Genomic DNA, 26,578 nt, shown 5'->3' on the forward strand with positions numbered 1-26,578 from the left:
AGTAACAACTAAAATCCACTTTAAAGCCCTGATTACGTAAAATGTTTGTTCAAAGTGCACTTCTTAGGAGCCTATCAGCGTCACAGTGTTGCTATATAATACAGCTATAAAAAGATTATGGCTTTCGTTCCTGTATATACATTGCTTTACTATATTGCTGCAATATTTCAATATTGACATTAATGTTTTGAAGATTTTGTTCGTTCTTCTTTTGCACACAGCTGGTGAAGTACACTTCTCAAGTTTTTTTTTTTTTCAAATTATATAACTCGTGTTTGCTCAAGGCCACCATCTATGACTGAAATACAAAATACAATGCAGATGAATTGACATCCATTTTATCATTTTTACAAAGTTTCATTTGTCAGTCTGTTATTTCTATAAAGAGTCCTCTTCTCTACCGAGAAAGAACCCACGCATTATTTCTCGTGTAATTCGATGTCTGCCCTCGTTGCAGATCATTCACGTGTCCAGAACTTTAACGCGTTCAATGAAAAGAGCTGACAACGCGATTGATTCATTCTTCAGCTACACCTACAAATAAAGAAATATGTTCATTTTTCGGTAACCTATGTTGCTACAAACGATATTTCATAGACATCCGCAGAATGCATACGTGACTGTGTGTCACCGGTTGGAGACTCATCTATTAGCGGTTCTCTGTGGACCGGACTTTCATCGCGTTCGCTGGAAGCGACAAATCCATTCTGCGACGTTTGTTTGACAGACCACGCCCACCCTAGCAGCCAAGATGGCTTCCCATTGGGTGTGAGTGGAAACGCGTACACCTGGATGTTTCCATCCTCGTCCGTGATTGGATACTTGTAGAGCTCCTTGGGAACAAAGATGTTAGTGTTTGCGTGAACTGTCTCCCGCTTTGTAAAAACGTGCTGCCAGAGAAGATCGGAGTCGCGCGTTTTGTTGCTGTCTTCCACCAATGAACGCATCCTAAACGCATCGAGGAGCCAACCAACGCCCAGAAATCCGAACGTAAAGAAATACACCACGCCCATTTTCCAACGGCGTAGATAGAACTGGTGTAGTCCTAGTATCCCAAGAGGAAACCAGAGGATGAATGCATCATCCAAGCGAAAGACAGTAGTTTTCACCTCCTTCATACATGTTTGATTATGTCTGAATAAGCGCGGCAGACGTACTAAGTCTATCAAGACTCCAACACCAGCCAATCCAAGCGTGCATAGGTACACTATCCCGTAGAAATGCCTTCTCATGTAGAAATGATGGAGTCCAAAAACGCCTAATGGAAAGGCTAGCATATACGCTGTGTCGAGATGCAGTGTATCCGCTGTGTCTGACGAGATGGGTTTACCAGATCGCAGAGCTTCGATGTCGTCATTGGCTCTTCGGACAAGCTCCGGGATCCGAAAGAGGTCGAATAGCCAGCCGAGCCCTCCAAAGCCAAGTGTCGCCGTGTATATCAAGTGGAAAATTTCGTTATTTCGAAAAGTTCCCAGGTACATGTGATGCATACCTAGAACGGAGAGAGACCCAAAGTGGAATGAATAACCTAAATACAATTTACCTTTAGTGTATGAAGTTTAGCATCAAAATCTCTTTAAGCATTTCTTCTTTTCAGTCTTGAGATGAGGTGACTGGCCCAGATTATTTTGCTATTTTTATTGTTTAAGTCACATGGATCCTTTGTCAACGATTACCCAAGAAGAAAAGAAGATATGTGACAGTTCAAGATGAAATCAAATGCCTTAAAGGGATGGTACAATATTGGTTGAGGTGAGGATTCATCTGTTAACTTTTTGTGAGAGATACTTGGAACCCATTTTATGGAATGCTAAAGAGCATATACAATAAACTAGCAGCACCCGTGGAAATCCACGGGTCTGAGGTTTTTTTTTTCTCATAATATGATTTTGCACATTTTTATTGAAGAAGTAAAAAGAAAAGTCTTCTCATTCTTTCGTTAATTGTGCTGTCTTCTAAATGACCACCCTTCCCAGAAATGTAATGATATATTTTTGTAGTAAATGCCCGGCGATCTGGTCCATTGGTAGGGATCATTCCCGCCATGCACTACTTGCTTTTATTATAGAACTCGAGTTTCGAGGGGTTATTTGCACCCATTGAAGTCCAACAGTTGTCTTGTTGCCCCTCACCCCCCCCCCCCCACGCACACACATTTCCACCTCCGCAGGGCAAAAAACAAAAACATTCAGGGAAAATTACCAAAAACGCAAATGAGATTCCCCGAAAGTTCTGCCCACAGATTGTTCCCGTCGAAACGGGAAGATATTAACACTATGACTTTGATTACCCTCTGCTCTTGCATCCACGCAGGCACCCGCGGGAATCCACGGCTGGTCTCAATTAGGCCTCGGTTTTTTTTTTCATATTTCTTTTCCCCCACGTTATGAGAGAAAAATGAAATATTTTCGTCTTCATTTGCTCCCTCCTTTTTGTTTTAAATCACCAAAACTTGGCTTGATATATCATAGAACCATCATATTGCTTCAGACTGTATACATTATCATAATTAATATTAGGCCTACAGTTATTGCTCCTATTATTGTTATTATTATGATTATCATTATTATCATTGTTATTTGGGGAGGGGGAGATCATAGTCATCAGGTTTAATAGGCACCCGTGGGAGTAGGGTCTCACGACCTCGTTTTTTTTTTTCTTTAATATTTTTCCCAGATCTCCCTCCGAAAACCCATGGATTTTTGCAAAATCTCCCGTTCTCCCGCTTATGATTTAATTTCTCCCGCCCTGGCTCTGTGTCTCCCGTTGGAAAGAATTTCTTACTTATTGCTATCGTATGTTGAACAAATAAGCCTTAGATAGCACCAGAGAGCATCTAGAACCCTCGGAATTTCGCCCTTGGCACACATCAACGTGGAATTTCCCGTTTGCTAGGGGTTTCAGGCGGGAGAATCTCCAGATCAGAAGGTGCGTTGGGTTGGAGTCTCTGAGAATATATATTCGTCTTCATTTGCTCCCTCTTTTTTTTGTCACCAAGACTTGGTTTGATAGACCATAGAACCACACATTCTATTTCCACTTGTAATTTTAAAAATAGGCGGTCGGCAAAGCGAGGTTTTCCCCTACGTCCGCTCATCTTATGAATATGTATGATTACAGCAGCTTTGCAGTAAACGAATGGACACAGCTGCGCGTGTAATCTGATATGGAAGGGTACGATCGGCAAATATATTTAGCCGTCCTAAACAGTTTGCGTACAATGACATCGGGACTTGAGAGCAAACGGCGAGCAAACTAAATGACGTACCTGAGCTGCATAGTATTCTGCAGTTGTGCAAAATACAATTAAATAACAACGTTCCCTGTTTTCATTTGGGGACGCCAATGGCGAACTGTACGTAATACCCTTGTAGTCCGTATCACGCGCACGCCGTCGTCAATACATTACATACATGTAACAGGCGGAGGCAAAGGTACATCACAGAACTATACACACAGTGTAGAGTGTGTAGAGTTCTGTGAGGTACTTAGTACATTGTGTGTGTGCGTGCGCGTCCGCCGGAAAATGTCAGAGATTTCGCCGCACCATCATCTTTAGTATCCCCCCCCCCCCCCCCCCCCCAGTGTTTCTGCAAGCTAAAAGATGGACGATCGAGAAAGCAGGAGGCCAGCGCAGGTTCGGTGAATATTGAAACGCTCGGCTCTTTCGTCACGCACAAAAATGCATTATGCATCTAGCTAATTAATTTTTCTTTTTCGTCCTCGACGTCGACACGGAGGCGGAGCGGGGACGAAACCCGCGCCATTCGATGTAGGATACTCTCCTGCAGCCGACGGCCCGGTCGCAGCTGCCCGGAGCCGACGGCTCGGGAGGAGATAGACAAACCAGCAACGCCGGAATAAAACAGGAAATACATAAGGCCACGACAACAACAACAACTTCGAGTATTATAGTAGTAGATTCTAGGAGATATTCAAACTGTTTTAGATGAAAATCGGTTCGTAATTGCTGAGATATCCAAAAACAATGTAAAACAAAGCGATCCTAATGAAAGGTGGGTCCATTCTTTTTTTCATGATCGGTATGTTTGGGATATCTCAGCCATTTTAAAACCAATTTTTATCAAATAAACTTTGAATTACAGGATTTTCAATGTCTGAAACAATCATCCACAAAAAGTTGGAAATCTGAAGCCCAATCTAAACCGCAACTGTACCATCGCTATAATGACTTTACCTATATGGCAGTGTAAAGTTGCCTTCCACATCAGATATCATAGCTACACACAAAAAAAAAATCGAAAATTAACAATTAACCAGCAGACTAAGAGACAATATTGAAATGATATGCAGTGCGAAACATCTCTGTCTTTCATACCAAAGAATCCCCAAGGTGGTATACAGTATAGGTAGGCTGACAGAACCGATCTCTCCCGAAGCTCTCCATACGGCGCAGCGAAGAGTGAGTATCCATTTTCAGCTCGCTCCCGTCTCGCCTGTCGTTCCTTTTCCACAAGAGAAGGTACTCGGAACCAGTCTACAACCCAGCCGATGCAGAAAAAGCCCAAAGTCACAGTGTACAACATTCCGTCCGTGCGTCGACCGAGATAGTAGTAATGCGCGCCAGAGAATCCTAGCGTGATGCACAGAAAATACGTGCGTAGCAGCGAGATCCTCTGCGCAACGGTGGGCTGGATGTCAGAGAGCGAATCGCTGATGTCGCTTTCTGCGAATTCAATAGATGTAATGATGTCGGGAGCCGGAGAGTCGTTTGTATCGCCAGCCACATCGCCGCTCATTCGCGGTCTCGACTTCGAAGACCGGTAAGGTTTAAGACCATTCATGGCGAACGATTTTTGGCCGATGAGTTTCGGTGAATGTCAGGCCGCTGGCCTCATCGACAGTTCTGTAACGAGAAAATTGTGAAAATTAGGACTGAAAATGAATAAGAGAGCCTACTACATAATCTAATTTCCTCTTCAATCGTTCTTAGATTTGCCTTGAATTTGAGTACCATCATTGTAAGTGAAATTGTATGTTTTTGTATAATTTTTCCATTTTTTGAGCGCATATAGGGACATGTATGTACACTATGTGTTATGCGCTATATAAGCACTGTTGATTAATATCATTATCATTATTATTTGATTTGATTTGATTTATTTCTGCTTAATTTCGTTACATCAGATATGATTGTGCACAAATCATTTATCGCAAACAGTATATCGACACGTAGTTTTTAGTACAAAACAAAACAAGTACAAACAGCTTAGGGAACTTAAACAGAAGGGTCTCTAAAATAAGCCGAGGGCCGAGGCTTGACGGTATGGAGACCCTATACTTAGCTACTCTGGATAGAATAAGGGATAGAGAGAGAGGGAAGGGTAAGGGGAAAAGGGAAAATTACAGAGTGTATGTGTACTACTCCAACTACTTTGCAATAATAGTAATGATAATAAATGAGTCTGCTATTAAAGTTAACACGTTCAGGGGCCTTTGCCGTAGTAATGACCGAATATGCACTATGAGAAATAGTAATAAACGAATACAAAGCATTCTACATATAATTGTCTGATATGAAATAACAAGATATATCGTGTTAAATGTGCACAGTAATGGTAAGGCACATAGTATACATATAAATACATATACATGCTCATATACATAATATATATGTCCTATACATACACATACATACACATACATACCCATTTATATATGGATAGATAAATAGATCGATATATCTATGCACGCATACATGCATCATTTATCATATACATGTTTATATACATTTGATTATAATACATAACAATAAAGAAATCAAAATGTTATCCTGGGAAATACTGCTTAAGGTGGTAAAGTTTTACAGCCTTCTTAAATGAATACATAGTGGTCATGTTTTGAATTTTGGTAGGAAAAAATTTCAAGTGTCAGGGCCGTAGTGTCTGATAGAATGATGTGCGAGTGCAGTTTTGGGGCTAGATAAATGCAAATTTGTTGATTGTCTGGTAGGATAAGAGTGAATCTCTGAATTTGACCGAAATTTTTGTTAAGGGTTGGAGGCAAGAGGTTTGACTTGAGGCAAAACATAAAACATTATTATTATGATTATCATTATTATTATCAATATCATTATTATCATTATTATCATTATCATTATTATTATTATTAACATTCTTATCATCATTATCATTATTATCATTATTATTATCATTATCATTATTATTATTATCATTATTATTATTATCATTATTATTATCATTATTATTATTATTTGCATGTACCCTTTGGAGCCTCGGTGTAGGGCAACACAATTCGTAATCATGATTAATAATATCATTAGACAATATCTGCCCAAAAAGTCTCTAATATAGTGCTCGTGTAATTTGACAACTTGGATCAAAATCAAGCCATAATCTGATGTGCGTAATATCTCGTGATGCCAAGGCGGAAATGTTTGCAAACTGTTCGGTGGTTGTTTTATTCTTTATTTTACGACGAGCGAAGTGGTGAACAAACAAGTCGCGAGCATTCTTTGCTCATGACGCAACCCCCCCCCCCCCCCCCGTGAGGTCAGAGCTGCTGTATGACGTTCTTTTATGATATGCAGCGCGTAACGATTGGATGCCTGTATAATATAGACGTGTATGGTTCATGAAAAATATCGCACGTAGGCGTTCAGATTCCTGCACGGTATGTGTGAAATAATTTACCAATAGTAATGGAAAAATCCAAGTGATTTTAAAACTCTCACGGAGATAACAATCCTTTTTTTTTCATGGTTTTATAATTGTTCTATGATTTTCCTTTATATTCCTTAAGACGCTATACAGGGTTCTGGGCCAAAATATTGCATAAGAAAATTAATGTGTCAAATTCATCGTGACAAAGAAATTTGACAAAGTAAAAGAGAAGATATAAAACTGAAAAATAAAACAGACGCAGAATTGACCTAAGGAACCTTTCCCCCTTCTTACTATAAAAGAACGTTATTCTCACAACAACATTTTTTCTCACTCCTTATTGTCATGACCAGACTTGGTCTGACAACACCCTAAAATGCTTTACAATTCTGTTAAATTACTTCTTATTTTTCATCAATTTTAAACTAAAGTGCTCATAATGAGTTATATTAATGGATGTACCATGTGGGGTCTGGTTAATTTGGAGAAAATCTACCACGTAACCTCCTACTGAGACCAAGAAGTATTGAACATGTTGAAAGCGTTAATATCAGTGTAGTTTCTTCGATGAAAACTAAAAATTCATTAAACAGAATATGTTACATCGCAAATATCTGTTAAATACCAAAGAGTTTATGTTTGGAATTCTGTGCCTGATGAAATGAAGTTATGTCCTTCCCTTGCCTCTTTTAAATGTAGATATAAAAGATATTTGTTGGATAATTATGATTGAAGTTTTGGCAGATATATAATCAAACGTGCATGTAATGTCTGCAATGTGTATTTTTTTACATATTTTCCACTCATAGTTTGTCTGTTTTATTTATTTTTCTCTCCCTCTCATTAAGCGTATCTTGTACATAAAATCTCAAGTGGGAGTCCAGCCTTAGAAAGGCCAATGGCCTCTGCTGGCTCCTCCATTTTCTCTCTTAGAATTTTCTTTTTTTTTCTTTCTCTCCATTGCGTTTTTTCCTTGTACATGTATACTGTTACATAATGTACTGTTATTCTCACTTTGTTTTGTTGTTTGTTTTTTATGACAATTTAGAAATAAATGAAATGAATAAATGAATGAAATAAATGCTCGTGATGTATCCAACAAGTGACAAATAGGTCTTGAGATAAGTGAGATAGCAGTATTTATGTTTCATTTGATCTGGTGTTTTAATATTAATTCAAAGTAATTCAGTTTAGATTACAATCAAGAAAACAACGAAATAAAAGAATGTGACACAGACTATGCAATTCATTAAACAAGATACTGATGGCCCTCTGACAGCTTCCAAACAACGTATTTCATCTATTTTAAATTTAATTCGTATTTCATCGGATTTGTATACCAATGTCTCATACTGGGTCATCAAAAAAAAATGTATATATATTATGTATATGCACCGCATAACAATTTCTTTTGTTTCTTCAAAGAGAATGATACTGATGTTCGTACGTTTTCTAAAAATAAACGTTCGTCATGCACCGGGTATCTTGCAAAGCGAGTGTGTGTAACACAAATTTTACGATATACCACTGTGGTGTATAAGATGCCATGTGTATCATACGTGTGTGTGTTTGCCGTACGTTCGAGGTTTGCAAATATCGCCTTCCCGGCGTTCCATATTTGGTATCTTGAAGCGGCATGAAAACGCAATGCCTACACTTCATGCAACCGGTACAGTATTACAAATTTATTGTATATCAGTGACTAATAATATCTTTTCATTTTAATATCCGAACGATATCACTCTTCCCTCTTGTAATTATAATCAACGTTTTGATTTTTTTTTTCAGTCTGTTCCACTTATTGGCAGTAAGAAACTATAAATACGCATTTTCCTTCACAATGTTTACATCATCATATTCTTCATCGCATGATTAATCTGGACTCTGCGTTATTAGAAACTGCCATGACTTTACATCGAGAAGAATCACAGCAAGGAATCTTTTGCCTGTGAACTGAAATACACTCCAATGGATTTGTTCGAAGTTTATCATAAATAATAAACATACAGCATCACACGCAATCTCTTTTTCTACTTCCCTCTTTCTGTCTCACTCTCTTCATTTTATATCTCGTTTATTAAAAAATTGATTCATTATATCTATTTTACTCTTTACAAGCATAATATATATATATATATATATATATATATATATATTATATCATCTGTATACCCCCATTTACTTTGAATCCGTCTGCCTTTTGTCGTATATTTGTAAAATCTATTCCATGCACACACACAAAAATGAACATGCATACTTGTATATATACAGATATGAATATATTTCTCTGCAAATGTGTGTAAGTAAAATTAGAGAAGCCATGTCATCTTAGGAATTACTGTTTGTATACAGTCGCTTTACATCCGATCTTGTCTGATTTCTTGCAGATTTTCAGTATGGCCGTTGGTTCTCAGCAACGGCCTTCAGTCAGATTTGGTGCGGGTGTGAGCTACTCAGCAGACAGAAAATAGATTTGACAATTACACAGTTGCCATGGTTACTGATCACCATCTTCCTTCAGAATTATCAGCACCGATGAATAGTTTAATCTGATTCTAACTCTTCACATTCATAAATATAGATAATCAATCAACAGATACTGATTACAATCTTCTGCATACAAGGGAATAATATTTACCCTAAATGTGTCAATTTTACATCTCGATGCACAAGCATTGAACATCATCAATCAATGATTTTTAATCTTTTCAGGGGAGTCTTTGCACTTAAAGTGTTGATTCGTATCGTTTAGCATAAGCGAGGCATGCAAGCCACGTTTATAAAAGTCAATCTCTGTTCATTTCCCGATAGCCTGATTGATAGTCCAAAGGCATGTTTACTCAAGATTAGTCATGTCTCAAAAAGCGGATATAACCTTTGAACTCTCGAAACAAAGACATAACTTGAGCTAGATGTCCAAAGGACTCACTGCTATATACAAAACAGGAAGGAAAGGAATATAATTAAGCTTAATGGTAACTGCTTCAATGTAGGCCTATACATACCCTAATAAGCCAATGTTTTCAGATACGTTAGAACTTCTTAGCTTAAATAATAATATGTCCATTTTTCATGCTGTCTTAGCCTTGAACCACAATCATTTAACAAAGAGGACATTAACTAATTTCTTTTTCTTTGGTTTATTCAACAGACATTCACTAATGTATACACTGTTGTTTGTCATATATCATAGTAAAGTTATGTTGAACAATCTGTTGAACAAATTCCTCAAATCAAGACAACTTAATCGTTAAAGAAAAGTTTTGTCAATCGTATGCAAAATGGGTAAACCGTGCAAATATTTGCCAAATATTTACTCAGCGCAAATACATCTGGTACCATTCGAGTACAGGGTTTGTATGTATAGGATATGTCATCGTTGTAGACCTTTCGCAGCGCTGACGTCTTGGCGGGACATTTTCATTGCTGGAATCTGATCATTTGCATTACCGTAATTTGCATGGTATATGGTTTGTAAGAAACTACTACCCCTCGTAAATAACGAGAAGGAGTTTGAGCACCGCGATGTAGGCCTACCAATACAACACGTAGAAGGAAGGCGCCATTAAAAAAATGACTATTACAAGCATTGACAAGACAACGTCTTGTCACATGATTCATTTCTTTGTTTGTGTGGATCCTTCCCTTTCTAAAATCATGTTGCAGTGCAGTCGCCTCCTGTTACCAGTACATGGTTTCTGATGTTCGTGGTAATTACTACCCCTACTAAAATAGCGAAGAGAGCTTTTAGCACCATAATGTGGTTATGACAAGGCACCGTGAAAACGGGCATGTATACCATCAGTTCTTTTTGTTTTTCTGTTTCATTTCTTTGATTTTTTAAAGAAATTTATAAGAATCTATTATCAAAGTCAAAAGTATGATGGATGTAAAGATTCTTCATGAATTTTGATTATGTGATATGTCAATCAGATGGAGAGAAAAAAAAACAATAACTCGTGAGAGTGGAATATGGCTACGAACTGAAAGCAGGACTCGTTAGCATATTAATGCCGTGCTCTTATACTACATGATTTTTCATGTTTGTGTTCATTCATTACTCCATTTGTGTAAAGGAAAAACAAATAGCTAGGGACTATGATAACGAACATATTCAAAGGTAAAGCTAAAGAGCATGAAATTTATGTGCGCATTTAAGATTTGGGCAGAGAGGAGAGTTTAATGCATTTTATTTATGTTTTCGATGACAATAAATTTCGAACGGGACAACATGCTCAGCTTGAGTTTTCCCGAATCAAAACTATGATATGAGTATACGTTGATAAAGCAGAATAACGTAGAATTGGATAAGGGGTTGCGTTCGACCATGAGCATGCTGTGCATTAGGAAATATCAAACAGCATTACCTCGATTATAATGAGCTCTTCATCCATTAATGCCTTATCCCGGAAGATTAGAGCTGCAAATAACATCGTCATTCATGTAAGGGTACAAATGCTTAAAACTTGCACACAATGTTTACAGGCTATATTGTATTCACCACCTCAAACGTAAAAGCTCAGAGATATGCTTGTGACATAACGAAATTTTGTAAAATGCCATCTGCATGTAATTTGCTTGGCCTTTTAGGGGTTTTAATGAACGTTGTTTATTGTAAATTGTTGTTGAGTATCAATTGTTTTTAGCATGTATTTACAGATAACGGATAAGCTAGTTCAGTAAATTGACTGTTATTGTATGAAATATATAAAGATATCAGTCACACGCATAAATAGCTTGTTACATTTATGAATGCATACATAGTATAGGGCTTTCATTGTATGCCTACATGTTTGAATCTCTGGAGATATCAACAATTACTGATATACTCCCCACTTACTGTTTACTAAGATGTACGTTAAATTACTATGTAATTATACTTGGTAGATCAACTAGACTTCACAAGTATAAACTTTACTAAATCTTAAGGAAAGTGAAGGAGTAAATAAACCAATGCTATTTCAGCTCACAAACGTAATTCATAAAGAAGATAAAGAATTACAAACGCATTAAACATAATTATTATACAATAATACAGCCATCCCTTTTGAATCATGGCGGAGTTTTCACTTCGTCATTACTGCTATAATACTTATTAAAGTCATACTCACCGCTTATGACTTAGTTTGTCTGAGCTCCTTGATTGAAGTGAAATATCGAGATTGACGAAATGGGGGAGAATCAGCGTAGGGATGAAAGCGGTACGAATCCCCAGACCATGAGATTCTAGTTTTGCATGCAGGGATGCACCCAGAACGCCTTGACGCCAATGCAGTGGTCCTACCTGGAAGTTCTGTGTCACTCGTTCGCTGACGCACCTGCGCGATTTCCCGCCCTTCCCTCCAACGATGATAACATATCGCACATTCACTGTCAGAAGACACAAGCGATATAACTATGCACGCATTCGCACCATTCTGCAGGTTAGCTTTACGTGTGCAGGGCTATGGCGCGCACACACTGCATTTTGCTACCCTTTCGCAGGCTGTCCAATGCAGACGATGCATCGCCAGGCGCCATCGTGCGATTTTACAACCGCTCTTTGTTCGGGCGCCAATGATGGAGTGACTTGCATACGCTCGGGACAGGTCGGGTTGAGGGCTTCTGCAAATACTGTGTCGCTGTTGTTGATGATTTATGGACCCTCTGTTTTTTAACATCATTCCTATGTTTACCCAATGTTATACTTTAATCTCGTTGATGACATAAATTCGCGGGGATGGGTTGTGTTACTATACAGAAGGATGTAGAAAAACACCTCGAATAAAACTTGCGTTCCCGACAGTCGTAAAGTAAATCGAAACCTTTGGATTGTAAATTTATTGGGAGGGGGAGGGTAAAATTAAGAGAGCACTAATCCGAAGTGATTTATTGTATTCAGTTTCCCTATTTTGAAATTTCAGTGCACGATCACGTAGGCCCTATCCAGGTGAAGTAGTGTCCATAGCAACTATTCTAGATTTTTTATACTTAAAAAAGACCCCAAACAAACATTATAATTCATTGAAATTGCGATGGAAAGTGAAGTGGGCTATAAGAACTTCGAACAACTCTTTGAAACAGACAAGTAGAGGTCGGATACTTGTGTTAGTTTAGATTGTTCTTCCAGACTCATTCTAGGCCAGCAAAGAGGTGTGACTATTGTCAGTGGTGGTCTTTTATCACTGACTTCGTTGACAACAGAGAAGATTATCGGGTGTGTCATTACACGACACCTTGTCAGTCAACACGTTGATTCCATGATAATTACAAGTGGGTATACATAATAGTTAGCGTTGTAAAATGTCTAAACTGCACGCTTTTGGTCTGCGGAGAACTGAGTCATCAGCTTTACTCAGTCTCCTACTTTGACAGTGCATGTCGATTTGCGGACCGTGGAGAAAAAGTTCAAACTACTGCTTGGGAGTTCATTCTTGGATGAAGTTATTTATGTATTTTTCTACCTCCGCGATACTCATCTATCTGGCCATGTTGTAGGTGTACCGTAATTGTATATTATGTTTTTTTTTTCTTTCTTTTTATGTGTCTACAATGTATGTATTTCGTAATGTACGTTATTGTATGTGTAGGCGCGCCTCTGAGAATAACAGCGTAATAGCCACTGACAGAGTTACCCTACTGAAACAAAACAAATAAATGAATGAATAAATAAATAAATAAATTCTTTCCAGTTCGCCCCCCCCCCCCTTCATATGCATTTTATCTCTCTCCCTCTCTTTCTTTCTTTCTTTCTTTCTTTCTTTTTTTTTTCTCTCTCTCTCTCTCGTCTTCTTGCCTTCTTTTTTAATCGACGAAGAATCGATGATTTTGTTTTCACTATTTATCTATTCATCCCGGTCTTGCAAAAGAAGAAAGTAAAATATTTAGCACTGTGTGGTGGCACGAATCTCGGTTTTCATTTCATTTATTTCATACTCTAACTCATCATTAGGCTAACGTGGTTTACACTTTAACTTTGCGATCAAAAAATGCGGTCAGAATTTAAGATAAAATTCAAGGCACAATTATAAAGCATACATACAACGTCACGTGAATTATATACGCATGAAATTGATTTGCCATTTGAATTCTTGTTCAATGGAAACAGCGAGATCTAGATCAGCGATGCGAGCTCTTAAAAAGATGACGCTGATTAGGGGGAAATGGTGTCCTTCACATAACGCGTTTCCACATCAGCCCGATAAAAATCCAAGCTCGAGATTTTTTTCGCGATCGCGAATTAGCGCGCTATTTTTTTTTCCTATTCATATCAGCCCGAAGAGAATTAGCCCGAAATTTTTTTCGAGCTAATTCGACAGCTGAGCATGTGCAAAAAGCATCAGTAATGTGTGCACTTTCAAAAATTCCTCATGATTTGTGTGCAGATTGCCTCGATCGATCGGGTCACACACGCTAGGCATGATGGGATGCATCGCGCTAATTTCTTGAGGCGTTTTCACATTATCAAATAGTGCGCTAGTTCGCGAATTATCCCGCTATGTCAGAAATTTCCCGAGTTGGACTCGAGAAATTTTATCGATCAGAGCGATACAATTAGCACGCTTATTTGTGTTAACATTATCAAATAGCGGGTTATTTCGTGATCGGATTAATTTCCCCGAGTCAGAAAATAGCGCGCTATTTCGAAACATCGGGCTGATGTGAAAACGTCTAATGTCATATGCGACACAACTGTTACCATTGTCCCATCGGGGAGTTTGCGTCGTTTTTAATAGCGTTCGCATCGAAGATCCAAAGTTCCCTGTTGTTATTAGGGAGCTTTAGATTTTAGACCCGCGGACGTTCAAAGGAAAAAAAAAACATAATCTGAGCGTGCGCAGTAGCGAGGGTCAAGTTGACGCACGCTTCTGCGCACGCTCAGATCATGTTTTTTTTTTTCCCTCTGAACGTCCGCGCGTCTAAAATCTAAAGGTCCCTATTATCGAACCAGGTAAGATTGCTCTAAATATGTAACATATTAGAAAAATCAGCCAGACACAAACTGCTGTGCCTCTACAAGCAAAGACTATATTATAGTAAATAGATATAGAAGTCATTGGTAGCATGTTTTCTTCAATCATCATTTCATAATTTGTGTTAGGCAAGGAACACTGTTTCTTAAAACAAACGCCGAAAAGCCATGACAGCTTGGCAAATACCGACCTAAAAGTTATATTGACGACACATATAGATACTAGAAGTTTCCTACAAGAACAATACATGTACTGTTTGCATATTTTGGAAAAGTATGAAAAAAGAACAGAAGGTGCATGAAAGTCATAATCACTTACAGGGAGTGAACTATGCACGAGCCATCTTGAATACAGTACATTAAATCATACGTGGGTATGTTTTTGTTGTTGCTGTTGTTGTTCAGACAAATCTAATGCGAATTATAATTGCATCTCTTACTTTCAAGGGATTACTTCAAAGCAAAGGAAACGACGACATTCAACGAACGAGACGAGTATATTTTGTTTGTTTTAAAATGCAACAGAAAAGGTGAGAAAATGAAAGGGCATGTTTTGTCAAGATTTCCTAATCTTTCGAAGTCATACCACGTCGGCATTTTCGTCAAAATGGTTCCTTCAGCACTACTGTGAAATGTCAGCTCTCTCATACCACCTGTTCATGATGCGCACGAATCCTTGTACACAAACCATCATTCTACACACATGTCTTCTCTTCCTTTATATAAGAGACTGAACAGAATACTTTGACATCAACGACCACTTGACTCGTTTATCAAAGTGATGTAAACATGAAATAAAAAACAGGTCTAACTTCAGACTGTCCGCTTTACATTTATCTATGTATCAAAAGCAAAGATGCACCAGAAATACAAAACCTAGAAGCTTTTTCGTTTGATGTAAGCTGTCTTTGGTATGAACATACAAATATAAAAATACTCTTACAAAGTTTGTTTGCATTCTTTTAGAGTCACTTTGTTCAGGAAAGACAATATCACGTTAAAAAAAGGCTCAATTACCATAACCTGTGTTCGCTCACAATAGGCTAATTCTGATACTTTCTTCTTCTTCTTTTTTTCGCGCTGGTGAATAACGAACAAAGCGAGCCTTAAGTACATAATACTACTAATGACTGCGATATATTTTACATAAAACTAGACGTGACTAGTCATGCGTGTCACGTGTCATGTGCGCATTCATACTCTACTTGACAGTAAGTACACGGGAAAGACAATATTGGACAGCTTTTTTTTCTGAAAGATCTAATATCATTATCATTACCACCATTCCGTCATACGGCGTTGCCTAGCTTCTCTCCTATTTCAGAGAAGATTACGCAATATGACGACGCCACCGTAAAAGCTTACGTTTATATACTCCTTTTCGTTTCTCAACGTAAAAGAAATTAACATACAAACAAACAAACAACAAAACAAAACGGAAAAACGGACTTAACAATAAGAACACATGTACCCGCTAGAAAATTTTCAGCTAGACTGCATTCCAGTAACTCAAACAGTTTTCTTGAAATATTGTGTGGACAAGCGGAATTCTGGTCAGCCATTATATAAAATAAGATTACACGATCCTGTATGTGACGACAAGCGAAACGTTTTTGCTATGTTCCCCATTGGGCAAAACATTTTAGTATAAATATAATCAAATGAAACGACAGAACGATGATTACTATCTGTTAATCAGAATCGATAGAAGAGATTTCCTTTTTTTCCCGATGTTACAAACCTGAAAACCAACAGTTAGCCACTAGGGCTACAAACAGAAATGTGTATGCTGGAAGCTGCGATGCAAAAGTGCAAATCCTCCGATTACGTGGAGCAAAGTCTAATTCAGGTTGGGCAGTTTCCTTGACAAATTAAAAACAACCAAAAAAAAAAAAGAAAGCTATTTGAACTAACAGAAAGGCTACAGTATAAAGAATAAAAACTTTGATTTCTTTTTTTTTTCATTCGGCAGAGAAAGAACAAATATCATTATGACCTTACTTTAGTGGCAAATAAATTCGCTTTTAATAGACTCCTCCCCAGTGCGCTACTCTTACAGTAATTCGACACCATGTTGATATGTAAACCGACAAGGTTTCCTTCAAAACGTGTGTTAAACATTGTTAGGCAGTTGTACCCGTCAAAACACGAGGAACTCTCCAGCCTTTATAGATTCCTTAATCACCTTTTGTGTGGATAAGCCTTCTACTGATTAAACAAAATCTTTGTTTCCTAGTCTTGCTGGGGCTGCATCTTCAGGAAGCGGGGCGGAGGGCTGGGTGTGGCCATCCGTCGGGGAGTAGGGCGGAGGGGGTTCTGTAGGAGGCAATGCAACGGAGGGTCCCGTTGCTGGGGGCAACCAAGGCGGCATCGTACTTGGGTCACGCCTATGCTCCTCTGCCCAGGAAACTCCCTGCGTCCAAATTGGATGCCCGTGCGCGTCGAGAGGAAAAGCGTACACTGCCATGTTCCCGCTCGGCACCTGGCCTTGGTGGGGAGCCGGGTATCCCCCTGTTGAATTTTGGAAAGTATTAACGCTGCCCGTGCCTGCTGAAGGGTGAGTGCCAGCAACCATGTCTCGCGCAGCCGGCGGAGAGGCGTTAGATATCAATGGCTGCCTCTCTAGCTTTTCGTTGGCACGTCTAACCAAGACTGGCAAGCGGCAGAAATCGATTAGCCAACCTATACCCACGAGTCCCAGCGTAAAGAAGTAAGCAATGCCCACACCCAGCGGCCGAGGTACATGTGATGGAGTCCCAGGGGTCCCAGAGGGAACCACATGAGGTAGGCATCATCTAGGTGGTACTTGATTTCCCCCGCGGCCAGCTCTCTCTTTCTACGGCGCAGCAGATATGGCAGTCGGAAAAGGTCGATGAGAAAGCCAATACCCATACAGCCAAAAGTTAAGAAGTAGACCACGCCCACCATCCACCGTCTCATGTAAAAATGATGCAGTCCGAGGAAGCCCAGTGGGAATGCCAGCACGTAGGCGTCGTCTAGATGCATCCGATCGGGGTCATTGGTAGGGATGGGACGCCCGGAGCGCAGGGTACGGATATCCTCGTTTGCCCTCTTGGTGAGAATGTAGATGCGGAACAAGTCGACGAGCCACCCCACACCAAACAAGCCCAGAGTCAGCGTATAGAGGGCGCCAAACCAGATGCGACCAAGGTAATAGTGGTGTCCACCTGTTCCGAAAGTAGAAAAAAAAAACGGTGCAGTGTATTCGATGCGTTAAATCTCTGAGTTTATACGTACAATCTTGTTAGAGAGGACATGGACCACAGCATGCGGTCAGTTTGTATGTCGTTATTTTGTGGCTTCATTACAGAATGGATATAAGAGTTTGACAGAAATTGATTACAGGAATGCAGTATAATGGGTGTGGTCGTATTATAACAAGTCCTTTAAAGCATGTTCAAGTTGCCTACGAAGTAATTATGATATGAACATACGCATGAGATTGAGATTACGCGCAGCACTTTCTCAAACCAGTGACATAATTACTAATGGCCAGCGGACAAAGAACCAGTTGTAGAATATATGTTGAAATCCTGTAACAAAAAAAAACACACACTACAATCTACATGTATGTCCATTTTATTTTCTCCTCATAACATTTCCTCTACTTTGTACATTGCCATAGTACATATGCCCACTATTATACATATCCATAATATAAACATTTTGAATATAATGAACACAATCATAATATACAACCATTGCATGGAGTTATTGTACGGAAGAGTTTCGTACGTACCCTCCGCGTTTTTCACATAAACCGATAACCATAAGCAACTTTCAAAAGTAATTCTTCCAACAAAACCAAAACTTTTACACATACTGACATTTGAATGGACTTTCCGACTTTTTTTTTCAAACTTCACTGAAGTGTTTTACTTGAATAATATTGCACTCACTCAATCCACATATATTTTGGATAAACTTGCACTTAACTCAAAAGAACAATGGACATGTACACACACACATACACCAGGGCTGCACACTAACTCATTTTTTTTCTGCCGGTCCAACCTGTCTCTGTCGGACCGGTAAATGCCCCGTTTTACCATTTTTTGCCGGTCCGAACAGAAAATTTACCGGTCAACAACGACAACCTAAAAAAACAATGAATGACTTGCAAACATATTTTCTTGTTTTTTTTATGGACGTACCCCCCCCCCCCCACCCATGTACATTTTACAGATTAATATATTCTTTTTAAACTTGCATTATTTATTGCACAAAAAAAATAAATTAAAAAAAAAAGATAGGAAAAAATAGAATGTTTGTTTGTGAATTACAGTGTAAAATGATAATGAACAAAATCAGATTGTATCAAATGCGTTTGTGACTTTTTCTAAACATCGGCACACGAACTTGCACACGAAGTTGGATTGCGACGATTTAATGAATTATTTTAGCTGTGATATTTTCTGATGCACGCGCTACAAGGGGTTCTTTATTTTTCTCCCGATAATCTATTCGCATTTGTGCATGCGTTCTTGAAAGGTACACGACATGCAGGGCCGAATTCGCGATCCTTTTTGCGCCCATTTCCACCTCAAATATTAGCGGGATTGTGACGATTTCATAAATTACTTCGGCTGTAATATTTTCTGATGCAAGCGCCAAAAGAGGTTGAAAATGTGTCCTTTATTTTTTCCCGACAAACTCTTCGAATTTCGTAAGTGCGTTCTTAAAAAGATGCACCACATGGCCGAATTCATGATACTTTTTTTCGCCTATTTCTACCTCAAATATCAGCGGGATTGTGACGATTTCATAAATTACTTTGGCTGTAATCTTTTATGATGCACGCGCCAAAAGGGGTTGAAAATGTGTCCTTTATTTTTTCCCAATAAACTCTTCGAATTTCGTAAGTGCGTTCTTACAGATGTTCCACACAGCCGAATTCATCATACTTTTTTCGCCTATTTCTACCTCAAATATCAGCGGAATTGTGGCGATTTCACGTATTACTTCGGATGTAACTTTTTGTGATGCACGCACCGGCAAGAATGGTTGAAAATGCGTTCTTTATTTTTCTCCCAATCATCTCTTCGCATTCCGTACATGCGTTCTTTAAAGGTATACGACACGGCCGAATTCACGATCATTTTTGCGCCTATTTCTACCTCAAATATCAGCGGGATTGCGATGATTTCATGAATAACTTCGGCAGTAATCTTTTATGATAAACACGTGGGTTGAAAATGTGTCCTTTATTTTTCCCGGATAAACTCTTCGCATTTCGTAATGCGTTCTATAAACAGATATACGACACGGCCAAAAATCATGATTCTTTTTGCGCCTATTGTTTCCTCAAACTTCAACGGGATTGCGATGATTTCATGAATTATTATTCGGCCGTAATCTTTATGATGCACGGGCCAAAAGGGGTTGAAAATGTGTCCTGTATTTTTCTCCCAATCATCTCTTCGCATTTCGTACATGCGTATACGACACGGCCGAATTCACGATCCTTTTATCGCCTATTTCTACATTAAATATCAGACGAATTGTGGCAATTTCATGAATTACTTCAGATGTAATCTTTTGTGATGCACGCACCAGCTAGAATGGTTGAAAATGCGTTCTTTATTTTTCTCCCCATAATCTCTTCGCATTCCGTACATGCGTTCTTGAAAGGTATACGACATGGCCGAATTCATGATCCTTTTTGCGCCTATTTCTACCTCAAATATCAGCGGGATTGCGATGAGCTCATGTATGACTTCGGATGCAATCTTTTATGATACACGCGCCAAAAGGGGTTGAAAAAGTGTCCTTTATTTTTCCCCGATAAACTCTTCGCATTTTGTAAATGCGTTCTTAAAAGATACACGACACGGCCAAAAATCATGATTCTTTTGCGCCTATCGTTTCCTCAAACTTCAACGGGATAGAGATGATTTTATGAATTATCACTCGGCTCTATAATCTTTATGATGTACGGGCCAAAAGGGGTTGAAAATGTGTGCTGCATTTTTCACCCAATACTCACTTCGCATTGCGTACATGCCTGTACGTCACGGCCGAATTTACGGTCCTTTTAGCGCCTATTTCTACATCAAATATCAGCGGGATTGCGATATGTCATTAATTATTTCGGCTGTAATCTTTTGTGATACATGCACCAGAAGGGTTGAAAATGCGTTCTTTATTTTTCTCCCGATAATTTCTTCGTATTTGGCGTTTTCAAAATTATGCATTGCATGCAGGGCCGAATTCGACATTCTTTTTGCGCCTATTATTGTTTACTCAAATTCCAACGGGATTGCGAAATTTTCATGAATTACTATTCGGCTGTAATTTATATGATGCAAGCGCCAAAAGGGGTGAAAATGTGTCCTTTATTTTTCTCCCGCTAATCTTTTCCCATTTCGTACATGCATTCTTATCTACAAGGTATACGACACGGCCGAATTCACGATCCTTTTTGCGCCTATTTCTACCTCAAATATCAGCGGATTGTGGCGATTTCATGAATTACTTCGGATGTAATCTTTTGTAATACACGCACCAGAAGGGTAAAAATGTCTTTTTTTTCTCCCGATAATCTCGTCGCATTTGTGTATGCGTTTTTGATAACCAAGACGGCTTGCAGGACTGAATTCAAGATCCTTTTTTGCGCCTATTATTTCCTCAACGGGATTGCGTTGATTTCATGAATTGTTATTCGGCTGTAATCGTTTATGATGCACTCACCAAAATGTGTCCTTTATTTTTTTTTTTTTTTCTCCTCTATAATCTCTTCGCATTTCGTACATAATCTTTTGGAAGATACGACGCGGCCGGTCGAATTCATGATCCTTTTTGGGACGATTTCTACCTGAAATATGTAAGCGGGACTGCCATGATTTCATGATTTTTTTTTTTTTGTCTCTCCCTAGTATTATCTCTTCACATTTTGTGCATGCGTTCTTAAAAAGTACACGGAAGGGCCGATTTCGTGATCCTTTTTGCGCCTATCTTCATTATGAGACCATTCTGAGCGAATGAAAATATTAATTTGTGAAATGACTGTGCAAAATGAAAATAAACGCAATCAGATCCATTTACTGTATATATCGCTGAATATCGAATGTGTTTTTACTTTTTCTAAAAATCGACACAAGTAAATTAGTTCTAACATAACTGCCACGCTGCTGCGAAGCCGGGATCGGATCGATCTTGCGTGAAAAATCATGAGTAAAATGACCTAAAAAATGCGTGCGCTTCTTTCAATGCTTCTTGTCTGGCATGATCGCCGATCGCAAGCAAACGAGAAGCAGTTACACTGTAGGGTTGGACCTACTACGCATCGACCGCCTAATGTTTATTTGCTTGATAATAATATTTAACACTGAAATTCACGTAAAAAACTTGACCTACGTGATTGAAAAAATCCAGCTCTTTCAAATGCCGTTGTTCCCTTTTCGATTCGAAGTTTCAGTGCAAAAATATCGCCGACGAACTTGCGTGGCCTCGTTTCAGCTCCCCGCGGTAAATCGCGTTATTAGGATCGACCGCTGTTTTTGCATTGACAATGCACGCAAACCGAGTTGTAATGGACACCGTGTTGTACGAAGCCGTTTAGAAGCCTTTTAGAAACTTCCATAGACATTACATTGTGCCCTCATTACGATTCGGTGAAAATACTCATTCGAAATTTTGTCCTTGATTAAAACCATTAATGAACAGTGAATTATCGCGTTTTCCCACACCATCCTCATCTACATTCAAAGCCAATCCATTTTTATGTGCTTTGCGCGCAGAGAAGTGCGTACTAAAATGTTCAGCGCGCGAATTTACGCGGTCGGTTTAAAAGAAGGTGGTCGATATGTAGTAGGGCTACCATACATGCTCTGCATCGTGTGCTTTGCATGTACATGTATTGCATTGCATGGCAGTGCGTGAGCAGCGCCAAATGCGCAAGCGAGCGCGAATGTAACTGGTCCACTGCTAGTGCTAAAAACTATGTTTACTGTACAAATTGCACCGGTACACTGCAAAAAGTCCGGTGTTAAATAGTGAACACCGAGCTGGTGTTAAATTTTCGGTGCTCATTTACGGTGTTAAATTAACACCTCCGGGTGTCATTTCCAAATTTTAAACTGTTTTTTGAAGAGTTTCTTAGTAACTGCACTGTCAAATTAACACCACGAAGTGTCAGGTGAACACTTTTCAACACCATCACAGTGCATTTTCAACACCTGTGGGTGTGGTCCTGTATTGAAGTTTGATCGGTGTTAGATTTAACACCCGTGGTGTTAAATCTAACACCGATGTTTTTACAGTGTAGACAAAAACGAAAACTTGCGTAAAACTTGTTGGACAGTGCGATATCTTGCATTCTGTTTCTCCCTGATCGGGGCTGCTCTTTTCCTTTCTACTGACCCCACCAATGCTTTTTTTTTTTTTTTACTGGTCATGTCGGACCGGTAACTTGTGGATTTCCTGAAAAGTTACCGGTCCGATTATGACAGTGACTTTTACCGGTCTTTGACCGTCGGACCGGCGCCAGTGTGCAGCCCTGCATACACACACACATACGCTCACATATATACACATGTATATCAATATATATATATATATATATATATAGATGTATATAATATATAGATATAATATATATTTATATAGAAATATATTTTCAAATATATGATATCAGATATATATCCGTATGTAAATTAAGTATATTTTATATCACATTTTTTGTACATGACAGAACTGGTTTTTTGTTTATGTTACATAACCGCGATATCAAGAAAGAGATACAGTAATATGTTTCACGTGGAATATTAAAGGCTGATGAGGAGGTGTAAAGACAGCCCCATCCACCACCGTGCACGTACGCTCCTCACCTAAGAGTCCGACCGGAGGAAGCCAGTAGAGGTAAGCCATAGAGACCTGTCTGTCTTCCAGCTCGTTGAAGGGACCACCATAGAGAATGTAACCCCTCTCCGCTTTCTCCCTCCTCTTCCGGTTTGTGCTCTTCACAAGCCACGGCAGTCGGAACCAGTCGATGATCCAGCCTATCCCGAACACCCCCAGGGTGAAGAAGTAGAGAAATCCAATCCCGATGCGTCCCAGGTAAAAGTGGTGGAGACCAAGAAATCCAAGGGGGATACAGAGAATGTAAGCCTCACAGAGGGACTTGTCCTCGACTTTAATCACACGTTGTAGCTGGTTGTCTGGCCTGGTCCTCGCTACACTATTTCCTGCCCCATCGGGGCCAGGTAGTGTCTGATCAGGGAGGTGTTGGGGGCCTTCCCGAGTCTGATGGTACGCCCCAGGAGGCGCATTCGCAGCTGCAGCATCCCCGCCCCTTGCTGATGATACAGGAGTCCCATCTTCATGCCGCAGTGGAGCAGAGGGTTCAGCTCGTGGATTCTGGCCGGGATACTGCTCCTCGGGATAAGGGTACCCGGTGCTTGCCGGCAGAGGCCCCTTCTTACTTTCGCTGGTATCTTCCTCAGTAGAAGACATCTCGCTGTCCTCGTAACTTGTATCGGAGGCAAGAAACTGTCGAGCTAGGTCTACGAGTCGTGGCTTATCTGGATCCATATAGCTTGACGGCCGTCTAAATACACATAAAGAACACCGGCGGACATTCACGGGCACCGCGCCACCAGCGCGCTCCCGTCTGCCGTACACTTGTCAGGTGATCCTGCACACACGTACAAAGTATTCACGTTGCGTGAACGATCAGTACATACTTCCGATTACATCATATCGATTATAGATGCACCCATTATCATCAAATGCACGTACACTCCATTCCAAAGGTTCCCAGCTCTGTGTGTTTCCAAACAGACTTTGAGAGGTCGAGTGTAGTGCACGCATGCACAGTGGGCTCTGTACCGAAGAGTTATACGGTGTACAGCGAGCTAGCTTCCGCACTCACTTGTTGGTGCTTGCGTGTAGATCATTGTCTGACTGTGATCACATGATCACTCAAGCCAAAGGTCAATTCACTACAGTACACAGTCCAGTAAAGTAGCACGTGACAAGCGGTAAATCGTATGTTTGCGGATATTGCAGGGCATTGCGTCAGTAATACCCAGCTATAGCTTCTGTCAATAGTACCATAAAATACCGACTGCAAAGGAGTATACACAACACACACGATACGCGTTGTATTATCGGCGTGTGTACATGCAGTTCGAAATTTAATGGGAAAGGCGAGTGTATGCAGTAATTGAAAGGCTCAAAGGTCGGATTTTACTTTTATCATTGAAGAGCGTATAGGCACTACAATGTAATTAGCTTTCCGATTTACCATTACCTCACCAGTGTTGTTTCGAGGTGGTAATCTCAAGAAGATATACGGTGTAAACCTAATTTGTTTGTTTGTTGGATCAAGAATGGTCCACTCCAAGTACATGCGCTCATCAGCATATTCTCAGCTTATGCAACTAATTGTATGAACTTACCAACTATCTTGCCAGCCACGTAAAATGAGAAAGAAAACAAATGGAGTGTTATATAACGTTAATGCCCGCAAGAAAAAAAAAGTATATGCAGTACCCCTATTTTTGTTTTGTTTTATTTCTTGCTCTCCTTTTTTTTGGGGGGGGGGGGGGTGGGGGGGTTAGTTTAGCTTCACTGATATTGCCGTCGGCTTTCCATTATCAAGGTTAAAGGTTGGATGTTTCACCTATATTACGCAACTACATGTAATATTTTATCAGTTGTGATAATAGCCTAGATATAAGATGCCTCTTCTGAGTATTTTTTCTCTCTTGAAGGCCCTCTCTTGTCGAATTGTAAATGAATGTTTACTCCATTAATTTTCACACACAAATACGCACAAAACTCGTTGTTTTCCCATACACACATACAGGACAGTATAATAAGGATATATCTTTGTATGAATAGATATATCTACTATTATTATGTATACCTCATATACTTTTGAGCCTATATGCCTATATGGCACAACGACTATCTCGCTGTGCACTTTGTCATTTATCGATAGGCCTACCTTGTTGTTCTATACATTGTAAAAACACTTTTTTGTTTTTATATCAGCGGTTCATATTTGTGTTTGTCTTAACGTACAATATGAGTGAAGTGATTGCCATGTGTTTCCGGGATTGACTCTACTACAAGTTATTTTCTGCTCCGCTTCGATACAGCCATTTTCTTCAGTATTTTTTTTCTCTCTCTATCTCTTTCTATACACAATATACACACATATATGATATATATAATATATAAAATATGTAATATGTAATATGTAATATATGATATATTATATATATTATATAATATATGACATATAATATATAATATATAACTCTGGATCCATTTAGGGAGATATTGTGTAGATAAGCTAAGCAATGCCAGCAGTAAAGCTTGCGATGAAATGGGATAGAATTAGTTGAAAACGTTAAGGAGACACAAAATGCCTTCCTAAAGCTGGATCCAAGTAGTATTGTATATATATATGAAGAGTTTGTTTGCAAAAACCGATAAGTCCATATTTGCCAAATGGAGATATTTGCGATTAAAGGTCGAGAAAAATTTTTGCTTCTTTTGACCATAACTTCACAAATGTACCTTTATGTAGTGACCAATATATCATTTAAAAGGTATTATTTTGTACTTTATGACAAAAACCGTACTTCAAAATCTTCAAAAATGGACTTATCGGTTTTTGCGAACAAACTCTTCATATAATATATATACATATATACATATCTTCTATCGTCCGAAAAAAAAGGCAGAACTGGAGCGAAGTACATCTGCTTCTTTGTTGTCATCCACTTTAAGCGTAGCATGACGGAAAGATTTGGTGAATACATCAAGTACATGTACCAGTCTGTTTCAATTACCAATGGGCTACTTTTCCATTCTTCTTTATACCCCCTTGTCATGGCGGAAGGTCAATACGACTGATTCTATATAAGTACAAATATACCATCTAAATCACTGACACAGACCATATAGAAAATCCACAGTTGTGAGAACTTCATTTGCGCTTTATTCATAA

At 39.2% G+C, this 26,578-nt stretch overlaps 1 protein-coding gene and 1 pseudogene across 1 annotated transcript; both read right to left on the reverse strand.

Annotated features, from left to right (window-relative positions):
- Positions 1-369: 369 nt before the first annotated feature.
- Positions 370-4,858, reverse strand: LOC139709075 (uncharacterized). Its single transcript, XM_071621069.1, has 2 exons — positions 4,340-4,858; positions 370-1,492 (listed from the first exon to the last, which is right to left on the reverse strand). The coding sequence occupies exons 1-2, from the start codon at positions 4,803-4,805 to the stop codon at positions 570-572; spliced, it is 1,389 nt and encodes a 462-aa protein (XP_071477170.1). The 5' UTR covers positions 4,806-4,858; the 3' UTR covers positions 370-569.
- A 9,673-nt stretch (positions 4,859-14,531) lies between these two features.
- On the reverse strand, positions 14,532-24,248 carry LOC139710885 (uncharacterized; annotated as a pseudogene).
- Positions 24,249-26,578: the final 2,330 nt, after the last annotated feature.

This window comes from Diadema antillarum, unplaced genomic scaffold, assembly GCF_040938485.1.
Source record: "Diadema antillarum isolate AM-2024a unplaced genomic scaffold, OU_Dant_1.0 scf00000004, whole genome shotgun sequence".
NCBI lineage: Eukaryota > Metazoa > Echinodermata > Echinoidea > Diadematoida > Diadematidae > Diadema > Diadema antillarum.

What these genes read in the sequence shown, in the direction of transcription:
- LOC139709075 (XM_071621069.1), bottom strand. Translation starts at nt 4,805, where the DNA reads ATGAATGGTCTTAAACCTTACCGGTCTTCGAAGTCGAGACCGCGAATG. An exon ending in ACCACCTTGGGGATTCTTTG is followed by an intron (nt 1,493 to 4,339) that starts GTATGAAAGACA and finishes TCTCCGTTCTAG; the next exon opens with GTATGCATCACATGTACCTG.